The sequence below is a fragment of the Myxocyprinus asiaticus genome, chromosome 24 (assembly GCF_019703515.2).
Source record: "Myxocyprinus asiaticus isolate MX2 ecotype Aquarium Trade chromosome 24, UBuf_Myxa_2, whole genome shotgun sequence".
Lineage (NCBI taxonomy): Eukaryota > Metazoa > Chordata > Actinopteri > Cypriniformes > Catostomidae > Myxocyprinus > Myxocyprinus asiaticus.
In genome coordinates, this window is record NC_059367.1 from 34,929,765 (window position 1) to 34,950,028 (window position 20,264).

The following is a 20,264-nucleotide window of genomic DNA, read 5'->3' on the forward strand; positions in this document are numbered from 1 at the left end:
ATATAATTTTTCATCATAAATGCTAAAGTAACTTTCAGTTAATTAACAGGTTTTCCATTAAAATGATAAACCATTTGTATTTGTGAGGCAATTGTCTAATGATGTTCCCTTTGATCTTGATCATCTGTTTCCATTTTATTTATTTATTGTGTGCATTTACTATATTTAGAAGAGCTAAATATGAGAAAATTTGAGGGTATTTTTAGATTTAAAGGGATAGTTCACCCAAAAATTATTTATCTTATTTACTCATCTGTACCGTCTCAAACTCGAATGACTTTCTTTCTTCTGCAGAACACAAATGAAGATACTTTGATGGGATATAATGTGAATATATCCTTACAATGCAAGTCAATGGGGTCCAACACTTTCAAGCTTCAATAAGGACATAAAGGCAGCATAAAAACAATCCATACCTTTATCCAGAGTGGTTAAATCCATGCACTCTGAAGTGATACAGTCAGTTTTGGGTCAGAACAGACCAAAATGTAACTCCTTATTCAAGGTGATATGTAACTCCTGTATAGCGTTCTGTGCATGCATCAAGCACAAGTAAGTCGAGCTTCAAATCATGATCTCACTAAGGAGACTTTAGATTTCAAGATTTATAGTGAATAAGGAGTTACACTTTGGTCTGTTCTCACACACAAAAAAACAATCATATCACTTAGAATGTGTCGGACCCTACTGACTTGCATTGAATGGATACAAACACATCATATTCCCATCAGAAAATCATCGTTTGTATCCCACAGAAGAAAGAAAATCATAGGAGTTTGAGCCAGCATAAGGGTGAATAAATGAAAAGAGAATTATCATTTTTGGGCGAACTATTCCTTTAAATGTGATCACTACATGATATTACAATTTACTAGTAACAGGACTGCAGTACCACTCTATCAACTTGACCTTTAGTTTCTCAGGTATTTCTAAGAAACTGAACCTTTTAATTTAGAAATGACAAGTGTCATACAGCATTAGAAGAAGGAGTGTCCTAGAAGACCTCTTCCAGCGTTATTCCCTATATGGAAATTCCACAAACATCTATAACAAAGGGTAATTTCCATAACTACGCTCCACCTTCATTTTAGCCCGCACTCCTCTCCTTTCCACTCCTTTATCTCATCCAGCAAGTGCTACTAGTTAAACAGGCTTTCGTAAACTGTGGTAAACTACTTGAACTCACTCTAAATGAGAGTCACAATTGTAATTTGGGTACTATTACAAGGTTAATCGTAGGTCTCAGGATAATTTTTATGAGGCGAAGAAAACAGCAACAATGAGTGAGTATAAAGAGCTTAAACATTCAGTCATTTGTCAGGGCAGTAGGTAGCTTGTGCACTGTAAGGTACAGCTGTGCACTTGATTTACCCTATGAAGAATGAAGTGTACATATATATAAGCAGCAGCATTCTGATAGATAAAATTAAATAACATAGTCATAACATAATAACTTGTAACATGCTAGTACATACATGCCATATATATATATATATATATATATATATATATATATATATATATAAATGTTTTGTTTTCAAATATTTATATACCTACACTTTAATTGTATATACTGTATATATACTATATTTACATATACAGGATATGTTCATATATGGCCATATATATTGTATAATAGATTACTCTTATCTGGGGCCGCCTGTTGAGAACCCCTGGTTTACTTGAGTTAAAAACATGGTAAAATTATGAACTGAGATAATTTATGCTTTATCTTTTGCCTTGATACTTTGTAATTATAGCAGAGCACGATCGCATGTGTGGCAGCCGATGTCTGGGTCCAATGACTTTTCATCTGCAACTGACAGGCCAATATGTCACCATCGGCCAAGGAGGGCAACTGGCGTCCAGGGACACTTCATCCTTTATGAACGGGTTGGCTTTTCTAAGTCGCACTGTAAAGTTGGATGAAAAGATTTGTATACGTATCGAGGACTGCACCTCATTGTGGGATGGAGCTCTTCGTGTAGGTTTCACCAACATCTGCCCAAATACACACAGTATCCCACCTGCCTCTATACCAGAGCTGAGGGATACGCCGGGCTATTGTGTCGTGCCAGTGCCCGAGGACTTGTGTAGATGCAGTGCAGTGATTCAGTTCTGGATAAACTATGCAGGCATGGTTATTGTACAAGGAACAAGTGGAGAGAGATTTTACCTCAAAGCAACGGGATTGAACCTGAACAAATCACTTTGGGTTTTCATCGATCTGTACGGGAGCACAAACACAGTGCGCCTTTTGGGTAAGTGTACACAGAGGAGACCGGAGCTGGAAGTTGTCACAAGGACTGTATTCTTAGTAACTATAAGATTAAAAGGCTAAAAGAGTAAATGTGTGATGACTAGCTCCGGTCTCCCCTACTTATTTCAGCCCTCCAAATGACTAATTGAATTTGTTTTACTAATATAATCTCTTATAAAACATTGAATGTTCCTGTGCTGTAGGCTCAAGGAGGGGAAGTCGTACATCATGCCCAGTTTATCCCTTAAATACCACACCAGGCATCAACTGGCTTGTTGGTCATACTACAGATGGTGAGAGTCAAATGCGAGAAGAAACACATCGCAACTCCAACCTAATCTTAACAGTAAATAATCACAGAGAAGGTGAGAATGCTGGTTTTGATTTTCTAATGGCATTGTTAGTGTCAAACCTTTATTTATTAAAGAAATGTACTCTTTTTACATGTACATTTATGCATTTAGCAGATGTGTTTATCCAAAGCGACTTACAAATAAGAAATACAGCATAAGCGATTCATCCAATGAGACAGTAACATGAAAAATATTGTAATAAAAATTTTAAAAATTGTTCAGAACATAAGCTAGAAGATGAAAGTGAAACAAAGTGGTAATGTGTAATTGTTAGCGTAAGGATCGATTTTTACTTGATCCAACCCATAAGAATTACTTCAGTTGGTGTAATCTAATATGTCAGGTTGATTTAGTCAGATTAAATAAAATATTTAACTTTAAAAAAAACAAAAAAAAACAACAACAACAAAAAACTGTTAATTTAGATGTTACACTGAAAACCCTAATAAGCTGGCTTTCCTCAGTTGATTGAGTAAACTTATTTCCTCAACTGAACTGAGTATTGGCGTATTCAAAACTTGAGGAATTAAGTTCACTTCACTTGGTGTTCATATAGAATTAATTTAACTATTTAAGTTAAGGTAACTAGATGCAAGTAGACTAAACTCAGATTTGCAATTTAAATATTGTTGTTTCTACTTAATAATTTTAATTGAATTGACTCAAATTTAGATACAGCACACTAACAGTTCGAATAAAGAAGATCATAACTGATTCTAGGTGAATCATAAAATTCTCCACAGAAATTCATGTATGCCTGTACTCCAGTTGCACATGCACAAGGAGAACTGAGATAACAGTGTCCAACTTGACCAAAGGGGACACAGATCACCCTAATGGTGACATCACACGAAACAACTATTTTCAATAAAAAAACACAAATAATACCACAAAGGAGCTAAAACGTCTATGCATCTTAATGACAACTATTTAATTGCCTCCATAAGTTCCCTTTGACCAAGAAAACATAATTAATTAATTCAAGCACAAGGGATTATGGGTATCCCCCATAGCCTTAATTTTGTACTCAATCATTTGAGTTATTAACACTTAAAATCTTAGGTTTATGGATTTTTAAGATATACAAGTTCAAGGAGCATAGATATTTGAGTTGTGACCCCAAAACATGACATTTCAAGTGATTAAGACAATTTGATTTTTCCAGTACCAACAACATTAGGGTTTACAGTGTATGACATGAAGCTCATTTTCAGGTTACAACTGACAGCCAGTGAAGTGAGACAAAAAGAGGTGTAACATGTGTTGGGCTGAAAACCAAGGATGCAGATGTGTTCTGCATAATTTGCAGGTGTTAAATTGCGCATGCAGAAATGCCAACACAAAGAGCATTGCAGTAGTCCAGTCTAGAGATGACAAAAGCCTGGACAAAGATTTTAGTTTGTTCAGTATGCTCAGATAGGAAGGATCTGACCTTGATGTTGTAATGTGCAAGTCTGCATGACCAGATGGTTGTTGCAATGTGGTCAGAGAAGTTTACTGTATACTGATGTAATGCTATTTACCTTTTTATTTCTATAAGAAACCAGAAAAGCCCGAAAAACATCATCTTGCTGGAAACCGAATCTCTTCCTCCTACAGTATGCCAATCAGAAGACTGTTCCCAGCCCTGTAGACCGTTATGAACTCACGAGAGCTGGCTTAGGTATATTATCTTCCTATATTTTCAGCTTATAATACAGTAAAAACAGCTCTCCAATAGTACACATAACACATTTTTTTTCAATTAACAGTGGCTGATGAGAACAACTTGAGATCTTTCAGTCTGTGCTCTATTAATTTTTTAGGAATACCTGTTTGTGAGTCAGAGAGAAGTGTTGATCTAAACTGGACTTGGAGAGAGCTAAATCACTTCATTTGCTCCAGCTATCCCTTGGTCGAGCTGGATTCGATTGGTTTCTGTGCTGTGAAGGCTGAGAAACATGGAAGACTTTGCAGAATTCACAGCAACACTCTGAAGAAGCTGAAAAAGGAGTTGGGCGAGAGTGTTCTTTATATAATACCCAGGAGAGACATTGTATTAAATGAGGTATAGTAGGAATTGCCATTTATTTATTAATTTAAGTAAGTGGCACTCAAAGCCCAGAATTTAGGTGAATGTTTGAAAAATTAGAAGCCACCTGTATGGCTAGTGCATAAAACAGTGTTTCCCAATCCTGGTCCTGGAGTACGCTACTGCTCACATTTTGGATGTCTTTTTAACAACTGATTTAACTCATCAGCTCATTAGCAGAGACTCCATGACCTGAATTGGAGACATGCAAAATATGCAGTGTTGGGGGTACTTCAGGACAAGGACTGGTAAACAATGGCTTGAAGTATTCCTTTTGTTTTAAAGGCACACTCAACTTTTTTGTTTATGTTGCGCTGACACCTAGCGGTGTAGATTCAGCATTATGCAAAAGCAAATGTTTTCAGTTACTGATACCATTGTAGAAATGCGCTAATCGCAGTCAGCCACAATTAATGTATTTCACAAGTGAAATCGTCCAATAACAGGAGATTTTTATTTTATTTTTATAAATTAGCAATATTAGGCTTGTCATGTGATCTCAACATGATGTTGCTCATTATGTGCACACAGCACCCTGTTTTAAAACTTATTTTCCAAAAATACTATTAATTTATTTTTGTTTAATAGTTTAGTAATTAGCTAAATTTGACAATTTTAATTGCCATTAAACTTAGCTGCCACTTTGCCCACAGATGTCCACAAATACATTATCATCAGTCATGAATACCAATGTTTTGTCAACACCATGCTCTCCTCCCCCTGTTACTGCACAACAACGAAGGCACCGACTGACATCAACCAACAGTTGCCTTTCAAATTCAAGCCTGAACTCTTCAATGGTAATAATCTTTCAATAATCTCTTTATTCTAATAGCCTGTTTACTCTGCATTTATAATATTAATAATGTGAGTTATTATGGTGCAAAGAGAGGTTTGAAAAATGAAAATAAAAGGCCAAGTACCTGTTATCAGACCACTGTGAAAGTAATCCATTGGAGTAAAGAATTGCATTCTGTCTTACCTTGACATTGCAAAAAGACAGTATAAAGCAATATTTAATCACTCTAACAGGAGGACATGGACATTAGCTCTTTGCTCAGAGAGTTTCAGCACATGCATCTCAGCACCAGTGAGAAGGTTTCAGTATTGGTTTACCGAAACAAGTTGCTGCAGAGTGCCAAAGATGCTCTATCCAACTGCAGTTTCCTCTGGACCAAAATCCCTATGGTGACATTTGTTGGGGAGGAGGCTCTTGACTGTGGAGGTCCCCGGAGAGAGTTCTTCAGGTCTGACACTTAAAATGCTGTTGGAAACCTGTTTGAAAACAATAATTATTTTTGTAATTCCATCTTATGTCACTAGTGGCACAGAAATTACATACTTCACCTTTAAGATTCAACCGATAGTCCATTAAATACTAATTTTCAGGCAGAAGAAATACACACTTTAAGGCTTGAGCTTGGTTTGAAATGTTTGATGTCTTTTTGTTTTACTTTGCCTCAGAATCCTGATGCTGGAGGTGCAATGCTCTCTGGGCATCTTTGAGGGGAAGCCTGGACATTTGTTCTTCACGTATGACCAAATGGCCTTGGAGCAGCACAAGTATGAGCTGGCAGGGAAGCTGATTGCATGGTCTGTGGCTCATGGTGGACCAGGACTCAAAGCTCTTGATCCCTGTTTGTATCAGCTGATGTGCACCCAGGAATGTCAACTGGTAGACTTTGACTGGCACCTAATACCAGATGCTGACATCCAGGACAAATTGCAAAAGGTATCTGTCCACTTGTTTATCCATCCATCCATTTATAATTACCCATAACTTTATCCATCCATCCATCCATCCATCCATCACTCCATTTATCCATCACCCATAACTACTGTATAACCATCACTCAACCATCACTCAAGTTTTCAATCTATCCATCTATCCATTCATTTATCAGTCCATCCATCCATCACTCCATTTATCTATCCATCCATCCATCCCTCCATTTATCAATCCATCCATCTATTTATCAATCCATCTATCCATTTATCAATCCATCCATCCATCCATCCATCCATTTATCAATCCATCCATCACTCCATTTATCCATCCATCCATCCATCCATTTATCAGTCCATCCATCCATCACTCCATTTATTAATCCATCCATCCATCACTCCATTTATCAATCCATTCATCCCTCCATCCATTTATCAATTCATCCATCCATAATCACTTCATTTATCCACCCATCCATCCATATCAATCCATTCATCAGTCATTCACTCTATTTATCAATCATCCATCTATTTATCAATCCATCTATCCATTTATCAATTCATCCATGTATCCATCCATCCATCCCTCACCCATAACTCCATCTATCCATCCACCAATCCATCCTTCTGCCAATCCATCCATCCATCCATCCATCCATCCATCACAAATCTTGTATTGGTTTATTCCTTCTTTTAGATTTTGTCATGCAACACAACACCCAAGCTCCATAAGCTGCAAAGAGAACAAGGAGATTGGATTTGTGAGTGCGGTTTTCCTGGAATTTACAGACCTGACATTTCCATCCGAGATGTGCAAAAAATTTACTCCTTTGCCGTACGACACTATGTATATCTTAGGTAAGCTTAAAAATATGGATATTTATATTATTTCCATGCAATGAAAAACATCATGGTTACTTGTGTAACCTCCGTTCCCTGATGGAGGGAACGAGATGTTGTGTCGATGTAGTGAAACTAGGGGTCACTCTTGGGAGCACGAGACACCTCTGGTCTTTGATAAAAGGCCAATGAAAATTGGCGAGTGGTATTTGCATGCCACTCCCCTGGACATACGGGTATAAATGGAGCTGGTATGCAACCACTCATTCAGGTTTTATGCTGAGGAGCCGAGACAAGGTCCGGCCATTTCAGCGGGTAGTTCAGTGTTGTGGCAGGAGGGACACAACGTCTCGTTCCCTCCATCAGGGAACAGAGGTTACACAAGTAACCATGACGTTCCCTATCTGTCACTCACTCGAAGTTGTGTCCATGTAGTGACACTAGGAGTCCCTATACGAAACGCCACAACAGGCTGAACTATGTTACTTGAACTGTGTGCCTCGTAGCCAGCACACCAGGTCAACACGTAACCTCTTGTCCCCTTCTTTTTTTCCAATCCCTAAAAAAGAAGGGGGATTATCCGACTGGTCTAGTCGGGGGGTGTCCCTCCCAAGGGGAAGACACCGCAGAGACCACACCTCGCCCAAAGAGAGGGGGGGATATTTAAGTGGAAGAATACATCACATGGTCTTTCCGATCATGTGGAGAGTCTTCAAGGTAGATCCTACCCAACAGGGGAGGAGTTACTACAAACATGGAGACTAGGGCAGAGGGGCTCGGAGGAAGTCAACCAGGGAACAAAGTTTGTGAACACTACTGGGAATTAATGGAGCACGTCTTCAGCTCAAAAGGAGATGGAAGGCGCTATGTGCAAGCGATACACCCGGCCAGCTATCCCGGGCTTATCTGCTTGTATTGCGTGCCACTACCTGGGATGAAACCGGTTCCATCCGGAGGTTGTAGAACCTTGCAAAGGTGTTGGGTGTTGCCCGGCCTGCGGCACTGCAAATGTCTGTTAGAGAGGCACCCCTGGCCAGGGCCCAGGAGGCCGCTACACCCCTGGTAGAATGGGCTCGTAGCCCTACCGGGGGTGGCATGTCCTGGGCGTGATATACTATAGTTATGGTGTCAGTGAGCCAGTGGGCGATCCTCTGCTTGGAGACAGCACTTCCTTTCCGCTGTGCATTAAAGCAGACAAAGAGCTGCTCAGAGATCCTAAAGCTCTGCATGCGATCCAAATAGATGCGTAAAGCGCGCACCGGACACAGCAACGACAGGGCTGGGTCTGCCTTCTCCTGGGGCAGCGCTTGCAGGTTCACCACCTGGTCCCTAAAAGGGGTAGTGGGAACCTTGGGCACACAGCCCGGTCGGGGTCTCAGGATCATGTTAGAGTAGCCCGGACTGAACTCCAGGCACGTTTTGCTGACAGAGAACGCTTGCAGGTCTCCTACCCTCTTGATGGAAGTGAGTGCAGTCAGGAGGGCAGTCTTCAAGGAGAGTGCCTTAAGCTCGGCTGACTGCAAAGGCTCAAAGGGGGCTCTCCGTAGACCCTGAAGAACTACAGAGAGGTCCCATGAGCGAACGAGGCACGGTCTGGAGGGATTCAGCCTCCTGGCACCTCTTAGGAACCTGATGATCAGATCGTGCTTCCCTAAGGGCTTACTGTCGACTGCGTCATGGTGTGCTGCTATGGCGGCAACGTACACCTTCAAGGTGGAAGGGGACAGCCTCCCTTCCAACCTCTCCTGCAGGAAGGAAAGCACTGATCCGACTGCACATCTCTGGGGGTCTTCCCGTCGGGAAGAACACCACTTAGCGAACAGACGCCACTTAAAGGCATACAGGCGCCTCATAGAGGGGGCCCTAGCCTGAGTGATCGTGTCTACCACCGCAGGTCTCGTCCAGGGGCCAGACATGGAGATTCCAGAGGTCTGGTCGTGGGTGCCAGATGGTGCCCCGTCCCTGAGAAAGAAGGTCCTTCCTTAGGGGAATTCGCTGGGGGGGGCTGTCGTGAGGTCCGAGAACCACGTCTGGGTGGGCCAGTAGGGTGCTACCAGGACGATGTGCTCCTCGTCCTCCCTGACCTTGCACAGGGTCTGTGCAAGTAGGCTTACTGGGGGAAACGCATATTTGTGCAGGCCAGGTGGCCAGCTGTGTGCCAGCACGTCTATGCCGAGGGGGGCCTCGGTCAGGGCGTACCAGAGCGGGCAGTGGATGGATTCTTGGGAGGCAAACAGGTCCACCTGTGCCCATCCGAATCGACTCCAAATCAGCTGGACCACCTGAGGGTGGAGTCTCCACTCTCCCCTGAGGGTACAGCGCGTCCGCTGTAGTGTTGAGGTTGCCCGGGATGTGAGTGGCTCGCAGTGACTTGAAATGCTGCTGACTCCAGAGGAGGAGACAGCGGGCGAGTTGTGACATACAACGAGAGCGCAGACCGCCTTGGCAGTTGACATATGCTACCATTGCTGTGTTGTCTGTCCGAACTAACACGTGTTTGCCCTGGATCAATGGCCGAAACCTCCACAGGGCGAGCAGAGTTGCCAACAACTCGAGGCAGTTGATGTGCCAATGCAGTCACGGGCCCATCCACAACCATTGTGCCTGTTGCAAATCTGAGCGGGGTGGCTACCGCTGAGGATGCCATATGCCCCAGGAGCCTCTGAAAAAGTTTCAGTGGAACCGCTGTTTTCTGTTTGAATGCCTTCAAACAGGCCAGCACCGACTGGGCATGCTCATTCGTAAGGCACGCTGTCAAAGAGACTGAGTCCAGCTCCAAACCGAGAAAAGAGATGCTCTGAACCGGGAGGAGCTTGCTCTTTTCCCAGTTGACCCGAAGCCCTAGTCGGCTGAGGTGTGAGAGCACCAAGACCCTGTGTGCGTACAACATGTCCCGAGAGTGAGCTAGGATTAGCCAGTGGTTGAGATAGTTGAGAATGCGAATGCCCACCTCCCTTAACGGGCAAGAGCTGCCTCTGCGACCTTCGTGAAGATGCGAGGAGACAGGGACAGGCCGAAAGGGACTTTGTACTGATACGCCTGACCCTCAAATGCAAACCGCAGGAAGGGTCTGTGTCGAGGAAGGATCAAGATGTGGAAGTACGCGTCCTTCAGGTCTATCGCCATGAACCAATCTCGATGCTGGACGCTCGCCAGAATGCATTTTTGCGTCAGCATCTTGAATGGGAGTCTGTGTAAGGCCCGGTTCAGTACTCGCAGGTCCAAGATTGGCCGCAACCCACCGCCTTTTTTTGGTATGATGAAGTAGGGGCTGTAAAACCCCTTCTTCATCTCGGCCGGAGGGACAGGTTCTATCGCGCCCTTCCGTAGGAGGGTAGCGATCTCTGTGTGCAAGGTAGCAGCGTTTTTGTCCTTGACCAAGGTTAAGTGGATACCGCTGAAGCTGGGCAGGCACCTGGCGAACTGAATCGCATAGCCGAGTTGTACGGTCTGGATCAGCCATCGCGATGGATTGGAAAATGCAAGCCATGCATCTAAGTTCCGCGCAAGGGGGACCAAGGGGACAACATCGTTGGACATACCGGCAGGTGAGGCCTCGTGGTGGGGCGGAGCTCGAGGTGCCACACCACGTTGTGGCCGTGCTGAGTCTAGGGACATCGAAGCACTTACCTGGCTCCTTGTGACCACCCCCGGAACAGCCTGGGACGGGGGAGGAAGAGGACTGTCCTCGTAACCCGTGGAGACTGCCACATCGGGGGTGGCTGTGTGCCACAGCTGGGTGCTCAGGGGCAGGAAGACCACCGCTGGAGCGCCAATCCTGCAAGGAAAAACCTGTGGACGGTAGTTGTGATGACGACCATGCACACTGGGTATGTGACCCAGGGAGGAAGGAAGCCGTTCTTTTGCTGAACGGTTGGGTACCGCAGCCAATTGGGCATGCGGTGAAATCAAAGAAAAATGCAACAAAAGATTTTCCACCCAGCCCTCCACCAGGGGATGGAGTGGTCTTCTTACCATCTCCAGGGGAGTGGGTTTCGTCGTCCCTGGGTCGCCCCTCTCAGGGGCGCTTTGAAGACCTCCGTGGGTTCTTAGCAGCCGACTGTGAGACGGGCGGTGTCTGCTTCCTGCGGTGGGCTCCACGCCGGGGCTGGGCGGAAGGGGCGGGCTGCGGCTTGTATTGCAGCCGAGCTTGGACGGGAGCTTAGGGTGTCCGTGCCAGGTGGCAGCGCTCTGTGGGCATAGGTGCACCACAAGCGCCTTATCCACCAGGGGAATCGCCGTATAGCCCCTGGCCGCCCCGCCATCGAGGGTAGTGAGGGCGTGGGAACTGCGGAATCGGGGCCGGGCAGTAAAATATGCCTCCCATGATTTCTTCAGCTCCTCGTGCACTTCCGGGAAGAAAGGCACTGGAGCGGGGCGTGGCTGCTTTGAGAAGAGCCGTGAGCCCAGGAACCAATCATCAAGCCACGAGGGTTCAGGGGAGAGTGGAGGGTTTGACTGGACAAGCCCGCTTTCCGATGCTGCGCTCGAGAGCTCATCATCTTCGCGGGCTCCAAACAAGAGGCCAGACTCGTCGTGAGATGAGCCAGCGGACTCATCCGGAAGCCCGACTGGGGCAGACGAGCATAGCAGACAAAGCGACCGCAATGTTGCCATGGTCATGTTCTTGCAGTGAGAACATGAACCATCCACAAATGCTGCCTCCGTGTGGGTCGCGCCCAGACATGAAAGACAGCGATCATGACCATCCGAAGTTGAGAGATAATGACCTCAACCAGGAATAACACACAATCGGAAGGGCATCTTTAAAAAGACGTTCCGTGTGTGCCGCTCTTTTAGAGAAATATACTCTTTTAGAGGAAAAAGCTCTTTCAGAAAATATACTCTTTTTTTTCTGCCGAAGTGCCCAGGGGCGTTCTCTGCAGTGCACCAGTGCAAAGGAGGGAGAAGCCGCCGAAATGCGCCGTCAGATCCAGCAGAGGTGAATGAAAAGTAGAAATTCAGCTCAGTGAGCATGACCGTTCGGCTCCGAAGAGAAAATCTGAATGAGTGGTTGCATACCAGCTCCTTTTATACCCATATGTCCGGGGAAGTGGCATGCAAATACCACTCGCCAATTTTCATTGGCCTTTTATCAAAGACCGGAGGTGTCTCGGGCTCCCAAGAGTGACCCCTAGTGTCACTACATTGACACAATGTCGAGTGAGTGACAGATAGGGAACTCTATGAACAGAATACTGCTCATTTATTTCAGTATTAGTTTCACATGCATATGTAAGAATGGTAATCTAACAACCTCTGTTAATTTCACAGAACATCAAATATGATTCATCAGTTCACAGAAGGACTGAATGCTTATGGACAGTTCTGGGACATGGTAAAAGCTAACTGGATTGAGTTCCTGCCTATCTTTACCAACATGCATGAGTCATTATCCAGAAGCACATTCAAAGCCCTGTTCCAAATCCACTGGAGTAAAGCAGGGACCAAGATGAGGGAAGATGAGGAGAAGACTATTCATCACTGGGAATTGCTCCTTAAGATGATTGAGGGTGAGTTTCTTGTTAGTTAAACATTAGTCTTAGCCTCAGAATTCCTATGGACCGACTGTCTGATGCATATTTCAAACAAAACTGGAAAGCACTTTCATGATCTGGCTAGTTTTATTCTGACTGGCTGGCTCTATGCAGCGTTATGTCTGTGAAATAACCTGTAATTATTACTTTCGGATGGAAAACAAAAATGTATAGAGTCGGTCTATTATTGTGCTAAAACCTATTTCAGGTAATCCTGCCCCTAATTGCACAAATAAATAAATAAATAAATAAACTTTGGCCGTTCACCTTACATGCCTGTCAGTCTCTTCCTTACTAAGTGGGCGGTTCTTGTTTAGAATAAGCTGCAATAAGGACCAGACTTTGTTGGTAGTCACAAGTCTGGCTACGTGAGACTATTTAAACAAAACCTGGACTGATTGCATTTCAACTTTCCATATCCATATATACATTTGAAAGAGAGTGAGAGGGAGAAAGAATGAAAGACAGAGAAGGCTATAAGATGAGGATTCTTTACAATTGCTTGTACTTGCTATTTGTGTTGACTTAAATGTGTCATATTTTACCCCCAATAGACAAAAAAACTGAGTTACATTATGAGGAGCTTTTGGTTTTCATAACTGGAGCGGATGAAGTCCCACCACTGGGGTTCTCTCAAAAGCCCAGCATTCACTTCTACCAGCCAGAGAGGCGTGGATGCCGTCTACCATATGCAAACACATGCATGATGGGATTGTTCCTCCCCAGAATTGTAAAAGATGAAGTGGAACTGTACAGAATGCTTATGAGAGCAGTTAGAGACTCTGGAGAATTTGGGAGAACATAAAACTATACAGTGTAATTCTATATTCTAAAAACATAATTATGCCCATTTATAAATTATTATTATTTCATTAAAGCACCTATGTACAGTGATTTGTATATGTTATTTTTATGATGTTATAATGTTTTCTACACAAGGTATTTGTAAATAAAAAGGTTATATTTTATTGTCATACAAATGTCAGACATGATTTAAATAAAATGTATAAGAAAAAACAGTTTCATTTTTGACTGGTTTGGTAGGTACTACATTAATTGCTATTGATCATGTAAAGGGGAGGGTTAGTCACACTGGGAAGCTGTCATAAGGGCTTTATCTCAGTAACAAAAGGTTTTGAGTCAAAAGTCCAATTACACAAATGCTTGTTCCGTCTAGCTGTTGTTTTATATGTCAGGTCCTCCTTCAAAACCCTCTTACATTAGAATCATTTTTAGAATATTTATATCTTCCAAACAAAAAATTCTAATATAATATTTTTGTAGTTGTTGGGATAACAAGTGAACAGAATAAAACCACACTGGAATTCAGTAAAGCAAGTGTCATCTATATAATGAATGTAGATTTTAAACTAATTTAAATTTATAGATTTTAAATTTATAAATTGTATTTATTAACACAGTAATTAACACAACATTTATGTTAGCCATAACAGTTATTTGACATTTTTATTCACTACATGACTCTCTGGAATACTCTATTCTGATTAGTCAATGGCGCCATCTAGAGGTCTGATATTTCTGAGTGACAACCGCACATCCGGGGATTAAGACAGCAGACTGGTCATCCAATAATTTTTTCTTACTTCTTGGATCACTGAGCGATCTCTACAAGTAAGCTAATGAAGTAATTTCAACTCAAATCAATGTATAATGTCCATTTATTTATTTATTTGGAAAGTAGTCTTGTAATAAGGTGGATAATTAGCAGTCAGATGTTCATTAATGACAAAATAAACACCTACAGAACTCGGAGCAAACCGGAGGTGGAATTCAGCTGTTCAGCGATTAACAGATATTTCTTCTCACATAATTACATAATTTCAACGTAAATCAGTATTTTATGTCCTTTTATTTATTTATTTAGTTTGTAGCCATGTAATAATTAGTGGGGTAATGTACAGACAACATAAATTTTTAATGGCAGGTTTCTCTTATGACAACTTACCCCATATAAGGTCATTTGTTCACTTTTTGTGTGATGTTTTTTCCTGGGCAATAATGGTGTAAATGTTCAATAGCTTTTTTGTAGCCAAGACTTTAAGATATGTGCATATACAGAAATGGACTTCCCAAAATGAATCTACCCAGAGGAATATTAACTGGGGCAATAAGTGTGACTGATAACCCTGATTTCATTTTCTGCATATCAAGTCGAACAGGTAAGTTAAAGCTGGCAATAATCATTAGGCTACTTATGTAAAGTACAGTGTAAACATAATGTAACATGTAATTGTTCTGAGGTGTATCTGGATACTGAAATGCAAATCTAATGTGAAAATGGGATTTGCGCTGGAGTAAGTGTAAAAGCAAGCAAACTTAACAGCTTTCATTTTTTTCTGCCTCCATTTGTATTTGCTATCGACTTTCAGAAGGACGTTTCCCCTCTTTCAAAACAACTCACATGATAACAATTGAAGAGAGAAATTTCCACGTGACTTCCTCGAAGTCGTGCCTGTTCAGTGATGTCATCGTTTCCGCTTTATTTGTTTAGAAAAGAAAGCCGATCTGTCACGCGGTTATTGTCGTTATTATTGTTATTTCGTGGGATTTGGGTCATAGATGAATTAAATAGGTATATTAGCTGTTCGTTTAAAATGTGCAAGATAATGGAGGATTTCAAGCAGCTGTAGCTAATGACTATCGATAATGTATTTATTCATGAGCTAATTTATTTGTTGAAGTTGTTGTCGCTCATGAGTTGTTTCTGTAACTACAGTGTATATGGCTCTATGTCATTGCTTATACAGGAAACATCTTTAAAGGCGTTTTCGAAGGGACAACCTTTAGTACATTTCCATCAGGATGTAAATATGGAAAAAACCTGGGGATCTCCAAGAGGATCTGTTTTCTTTGAAATTCCAAGACTGGGTTAGTGGAGAGTCACTGTGCCGCATTTCAGAAGTCGTTCACTTCAATAGACTGTTGTCTAAACATGCTTGTATAATTATGATCATTCATAATGTCAAATCAAAAATTTTAAAAAACAAAACAAAAAGGATAATATTCAGATCTCTAATCAGGGTATTTACACATTGTTTCTAAATGTTACATAATGAAAATTAAATCACATATGAAACAAAAAACTTTATTTTAAATATCAAATTTTTTACATCAGGTTGGTGTTACTCCTCAAAACAAAATGGAAATAAATCAAAATAACATTTTTGATGGATCAGCATTTTCTTACAATTCTCTCAAATTGTTGTATCTCTCCTTTTCTTTATTAATATTTTCAAAGAACACAGATTTTTAAAGGAATATTCCGGGTTCAATACAAGTTAAGCTCAGTCAACAGCATTTGTGGCATAATGTTGATTACCACAAAAATTAATTTTGACTTGTTCCTCCTTTTCTTTAAAAAAAATCTGGGTTACAGTGAGGCACTCACAATGGAAGTGAATGGGGCCAATCAGTAAACATTAAAATACTCACTGTTTCAAAAGTATAGCCACAGGACATAAACAATATGTGTGTTAACATGATTTTAGTGTGATAAAATCACTTACAAACCTTTTCTGTGTAAAGTTATATCCAATTTTACAACTTTGTTGCCATGACAATGTAACCCTAAAAACCAAAAATGACTAAAAATGTCGATTTAAACAACTTAACAGCTCAAATAATATGTGTGTTTTAACAGAAGAATTCATTTAACCCTTGTGCATCAATTCAAAAAAGTTACTCAGAGGTCCTTAGAGGACAAAAATGTCAGCGTCAAAAACTGCCATAATAATATTATTTATTAATATTATTTTCCACTTTCAATGAGTTACTTTTTTTAACCAACATCAGTCCTGATCATAACTACCAAATATTCATTAATTTTCAGGATTTTAACCCTTTAAATGCCAGTTTGTTTACATAATGCCACTGTTGTTTTTTACACACACACACACACACACACACACACACACACACACACACACACACACACAAATGTCTCAATACACACATACAAAACACACTCTGACATCCATACCAACACACCCACACAATTTTAGCTGCATCATTTATTCAGCTGGCTTGCAGTGCTCTATAATACAGTAAACAGAAAATTGGAAAAAAGCATGTATTTGCTCCATAGGCTAAACATGAGAAAAATGGCGCCATCTGGTGAAAGATATTAAAAATTAGAATTTTGAAGCCAGGGCTCCAGAATGAAAGCATAATATCATAGAATTCATAATTTTATGCTTTAATGGCATTGGGATCAAATATTGCAGTTTTAATGGGTTTCAGTGGGGACATTTTTGTCCTTAAGGTCCTGAATGTAACTATTTTGTGTACACTAAGGTTGAAATATAACAATTCCCCAAAAAATACACACCTTTGGCAAAATTTATGCTGTTGGCATTAACACATCCAAATTGATCGAAAAAACAAAAATGAAAAAGACAAAAATGTCCCGAAGGTCGCACAAGAGTTAAGTGCTTTTATAAAATTATAAGCTTCACATTTCTGCCTTTAAACCCTCCAAAAATTGGCCCATTCACTTCCATTGTAAATGTCTCACTCTAACCTAAATTTGTGCTTTTTTTTTTTTTCAAAGAAAAGGATGGATGAGTCAAATTTTATTTTTGTCATATTTAACATTATTCCACAAATTCTGTTGATTGAGCTTAACTTGTATTGAACCTGAGGTATTCCATAATTTTATTTCTAAAAATATTTTTTATTATTTTTTAAGAATATAAATTTTAAAATGAAACAAGTTTTAAAGGTGCACTCAGTAACTTTTGTCTTTGTGTCATCTTGGACTTACACTGACACCTAGTGGCTTGGATGCAGAATAATTTAAAATCAATAGTTTTCAGTTTCAGATGCCATTGTAGAAATGTAGTATTCACTACAGTGGGCAGTGGTGGCTCAGCGTTTGAGGCTCTGGGTTACTGAACAGAAGGTTAGGAGTTCAAGCTGTTGGGCCCTTGAGCAAGGCCCTTGGCCCTATCTGTTCCAGGGGCGCCATAACATGACTGACCCTGCGCTCTGACCCCAGCTTAGCTGGGATATGAATTTCACTCTATATGTTCAAAATGTATAATGTGTGACAAAAAGCCTTCTTGTGCCATAATGTTGATTATCACAGTCAGCCATGATTACTTTAATCAATGAGTGAAAGTGTCAAATAACAGGACGGTTACTGAGATTAAGTGAGTAGTATTCGGCTGGTCATGTGATTGTAACATGGCAGCCCCCATGTGTGGACCCCCTCCATGTAGAATAAACAGCTTTTATAAGGTTACTGATATGACTGGAGTTTTCATTTTAATGAGAGTGCTCATGATTTCCGATATATATTGCAAAATTACAATTCATGTCTTTAGGAGTTAAACTTTTTAATGAGGACAAAATTACTGAAGCCTTTCTGATAAATGCATGAAGGAACACTGGCATCTCTCACATTGTCATCTGTCTCTCATTCTCATGTTCTCTATCAACATATAGAAAATGCTGCAAGTTGCCAAAAAGCAAGTTGCCTTTTATGCATACAGTATTATTGAGTTTTTTTCATGGCTAGAATAATCTTAAACATTTTTACATGTGTATTTTATAAACTGTTTTATATATATATATATATATAGAAAGTTTTTTAGATATGATCTAAATTATATTTTAAATCATTGTTAGATAATCAATAATCATTTTACAAGGTAATTTCAGCAACAGCCTTAGCAAAGCTAAATGAAAACATTATTGCATTATGTAATGGTAGATGTTAAAAAAATAACACTTTTTATTGACACACACATTCATAAACGCTTGCATATAAAATTCCTTATTTAATGCAGAAATTATAACATATTAATTCTGATCAGATCTAAATGTGTCATGTAATGACCCTTGAGCCATTAACTATGTAGAATGGCAACCCTTATTGACATGTAGTGTATGAGAAGTAAATGTTATGTTAATAGCGATGTACAGGACAGGTCGACTGAATCAAGTCATTGAAATCACAAAATAAAATACTCCTTGGTTTAGTTTTAATGACCAAGCAGGATGGGATGGGAAAAGTTTAGACGCTTGTGTGACAGGAAAGCTTATGTTGGGTTCAATTATTATTATTTCCCCCTGAGAATCTTCTAAATTACCCAAAGGTTTCAACACATGATGTCATCATGTACTGTATGATCTCATCTAGAGTACATATAACTGAGAAGTGTGGTTTGTTTCAAACACATAATTCAAATCCTTTCTTAAATTCGAATATTTTTTAATTCTATGTGCAAACTAAAATTCCAGTATTATTATATTTTTGTTATATGTCTTGAAGAAACAAGTGAACACAATAAAAACACATAGCACATTCAGGCAAGGTCCAGCTATATAGTAAAGTTAGATTTTAACTGAAACTTCTTATGATAAGGGCTTTTTTCATAAAATAAATAAATAAATAAGTGGTCACAAGATTTCACACTTGTTTTAAATGTTATAAATGTAGTAATTACAATATTTGTAACATTATCTTTTATATTTTTGCTGTTTTATGAAATGTTTTAGTGTTTAAATTTAGCTGAAGAGCCAATAATAGACTGTTTAATAGCAACTTCCATTGTGACAACTTAGTTAATGTGTATTCAATGAACTGTATCTTTTTTTCCTTGGCAATAATGATAGCAATTGTTTGTAGCCAAACTTTAAGGTACAGTATGTGGCAAGCTATACACAAATTGACTCCCCTATTCTGTTCCTGTCACAGTCTCCCTCATGTTTTCTTAGGCCTCTTATTTTGAATTGTTTCATTGTAATGTTTAGTAGTATTATGTTTATTCCACTCCAGCGTGTGTTCCTTGTGTGATTGCTATTCCACTCCTGCGTCTACAATTAAATGTCTGAAAGATTACTCCTGCATCTCTTCTCTTCCTCTCCACTAACCCAACGTTACAGTTCCAAAATTTGCTGGCAAGTCTAAGACTGATACTCTTTCATTAAATTCACAAGAAAGCAAAATTCTGTTAATATGAGTAGCCTGTTAAGCTGGTAAATTGTAAAGCTGTCAACCCTGTATAAGGATGACCTTTGGATGTTTAATTAGACCTTATCTATACAAATTGTAAATGTGTTTTCTACAACATCATTTCAAATTCTCTGTAAAGCGAAATGAAATTATTATGGCAATAAACAACGGTAAACATGAAAGAACACGTTTTACTGGCACACATCTCCGCAATAGTGTTATTGCGACACCCACTGCAACATAAGATATGGTCTTGACTTGTTTATTTAAAGAAAGATTAAGCTTGAGGAGTGAATTCTAATCCATGAATTATATTTTATAGATATTTTCTTTACTTTAAAAACTGACATAATATTAGTAGTAAGTAGAACAATAAACACACAGAACAAATACTTTATGCATAGGGAAAATTGGGGCTAGTTGTCACACTTTTTACTCAGGTAAATATTTAAAAGTCAGTTTCACATGGCATGACAAATGTCCAACATAAAACAATGTG

At 40.2% G+C, this 20,264-nt stretch overlaps 1 protein-coding gene across 1 annotated transcript; it reads left to right on the forward strand.

Moving 5' to 3' along the window:
* Positions 1-1,141: 1,141 nt before the first annotated feature.
* Positions 1,142-13,793, forward strand: LOC127414840 (G2/M phase-specific E3 ubiquitin-protein ligase-like). Its single transcript, XM_051653179.1, has 11 exons — positions 1,142-1,283; positions 1,761-2,261; positions 2,464-2,625; positions 4,154-4,276; positions 4,419-4,660; positions 5,338-5,484; positions 5,717-5,931; positions 6,149-6,416; positions 7,107-7,267; positions 12,524-12,762; positions 13,341-13,793. Exons 1-11 carry the CDS (start codon positions 1,280-1,282, stop codon positions 13,589-13,591), a joined length of 2,313 nt encoding a protein of 770 aa, XP_051509139.1. The 5' UTR covers positions 1,142-1,279; the 3' UTR covers positions 13,592-13,793.
* The last annotated feature ends 6,471 nt before the right edge of the window (positions 13,794-20,264 follow it).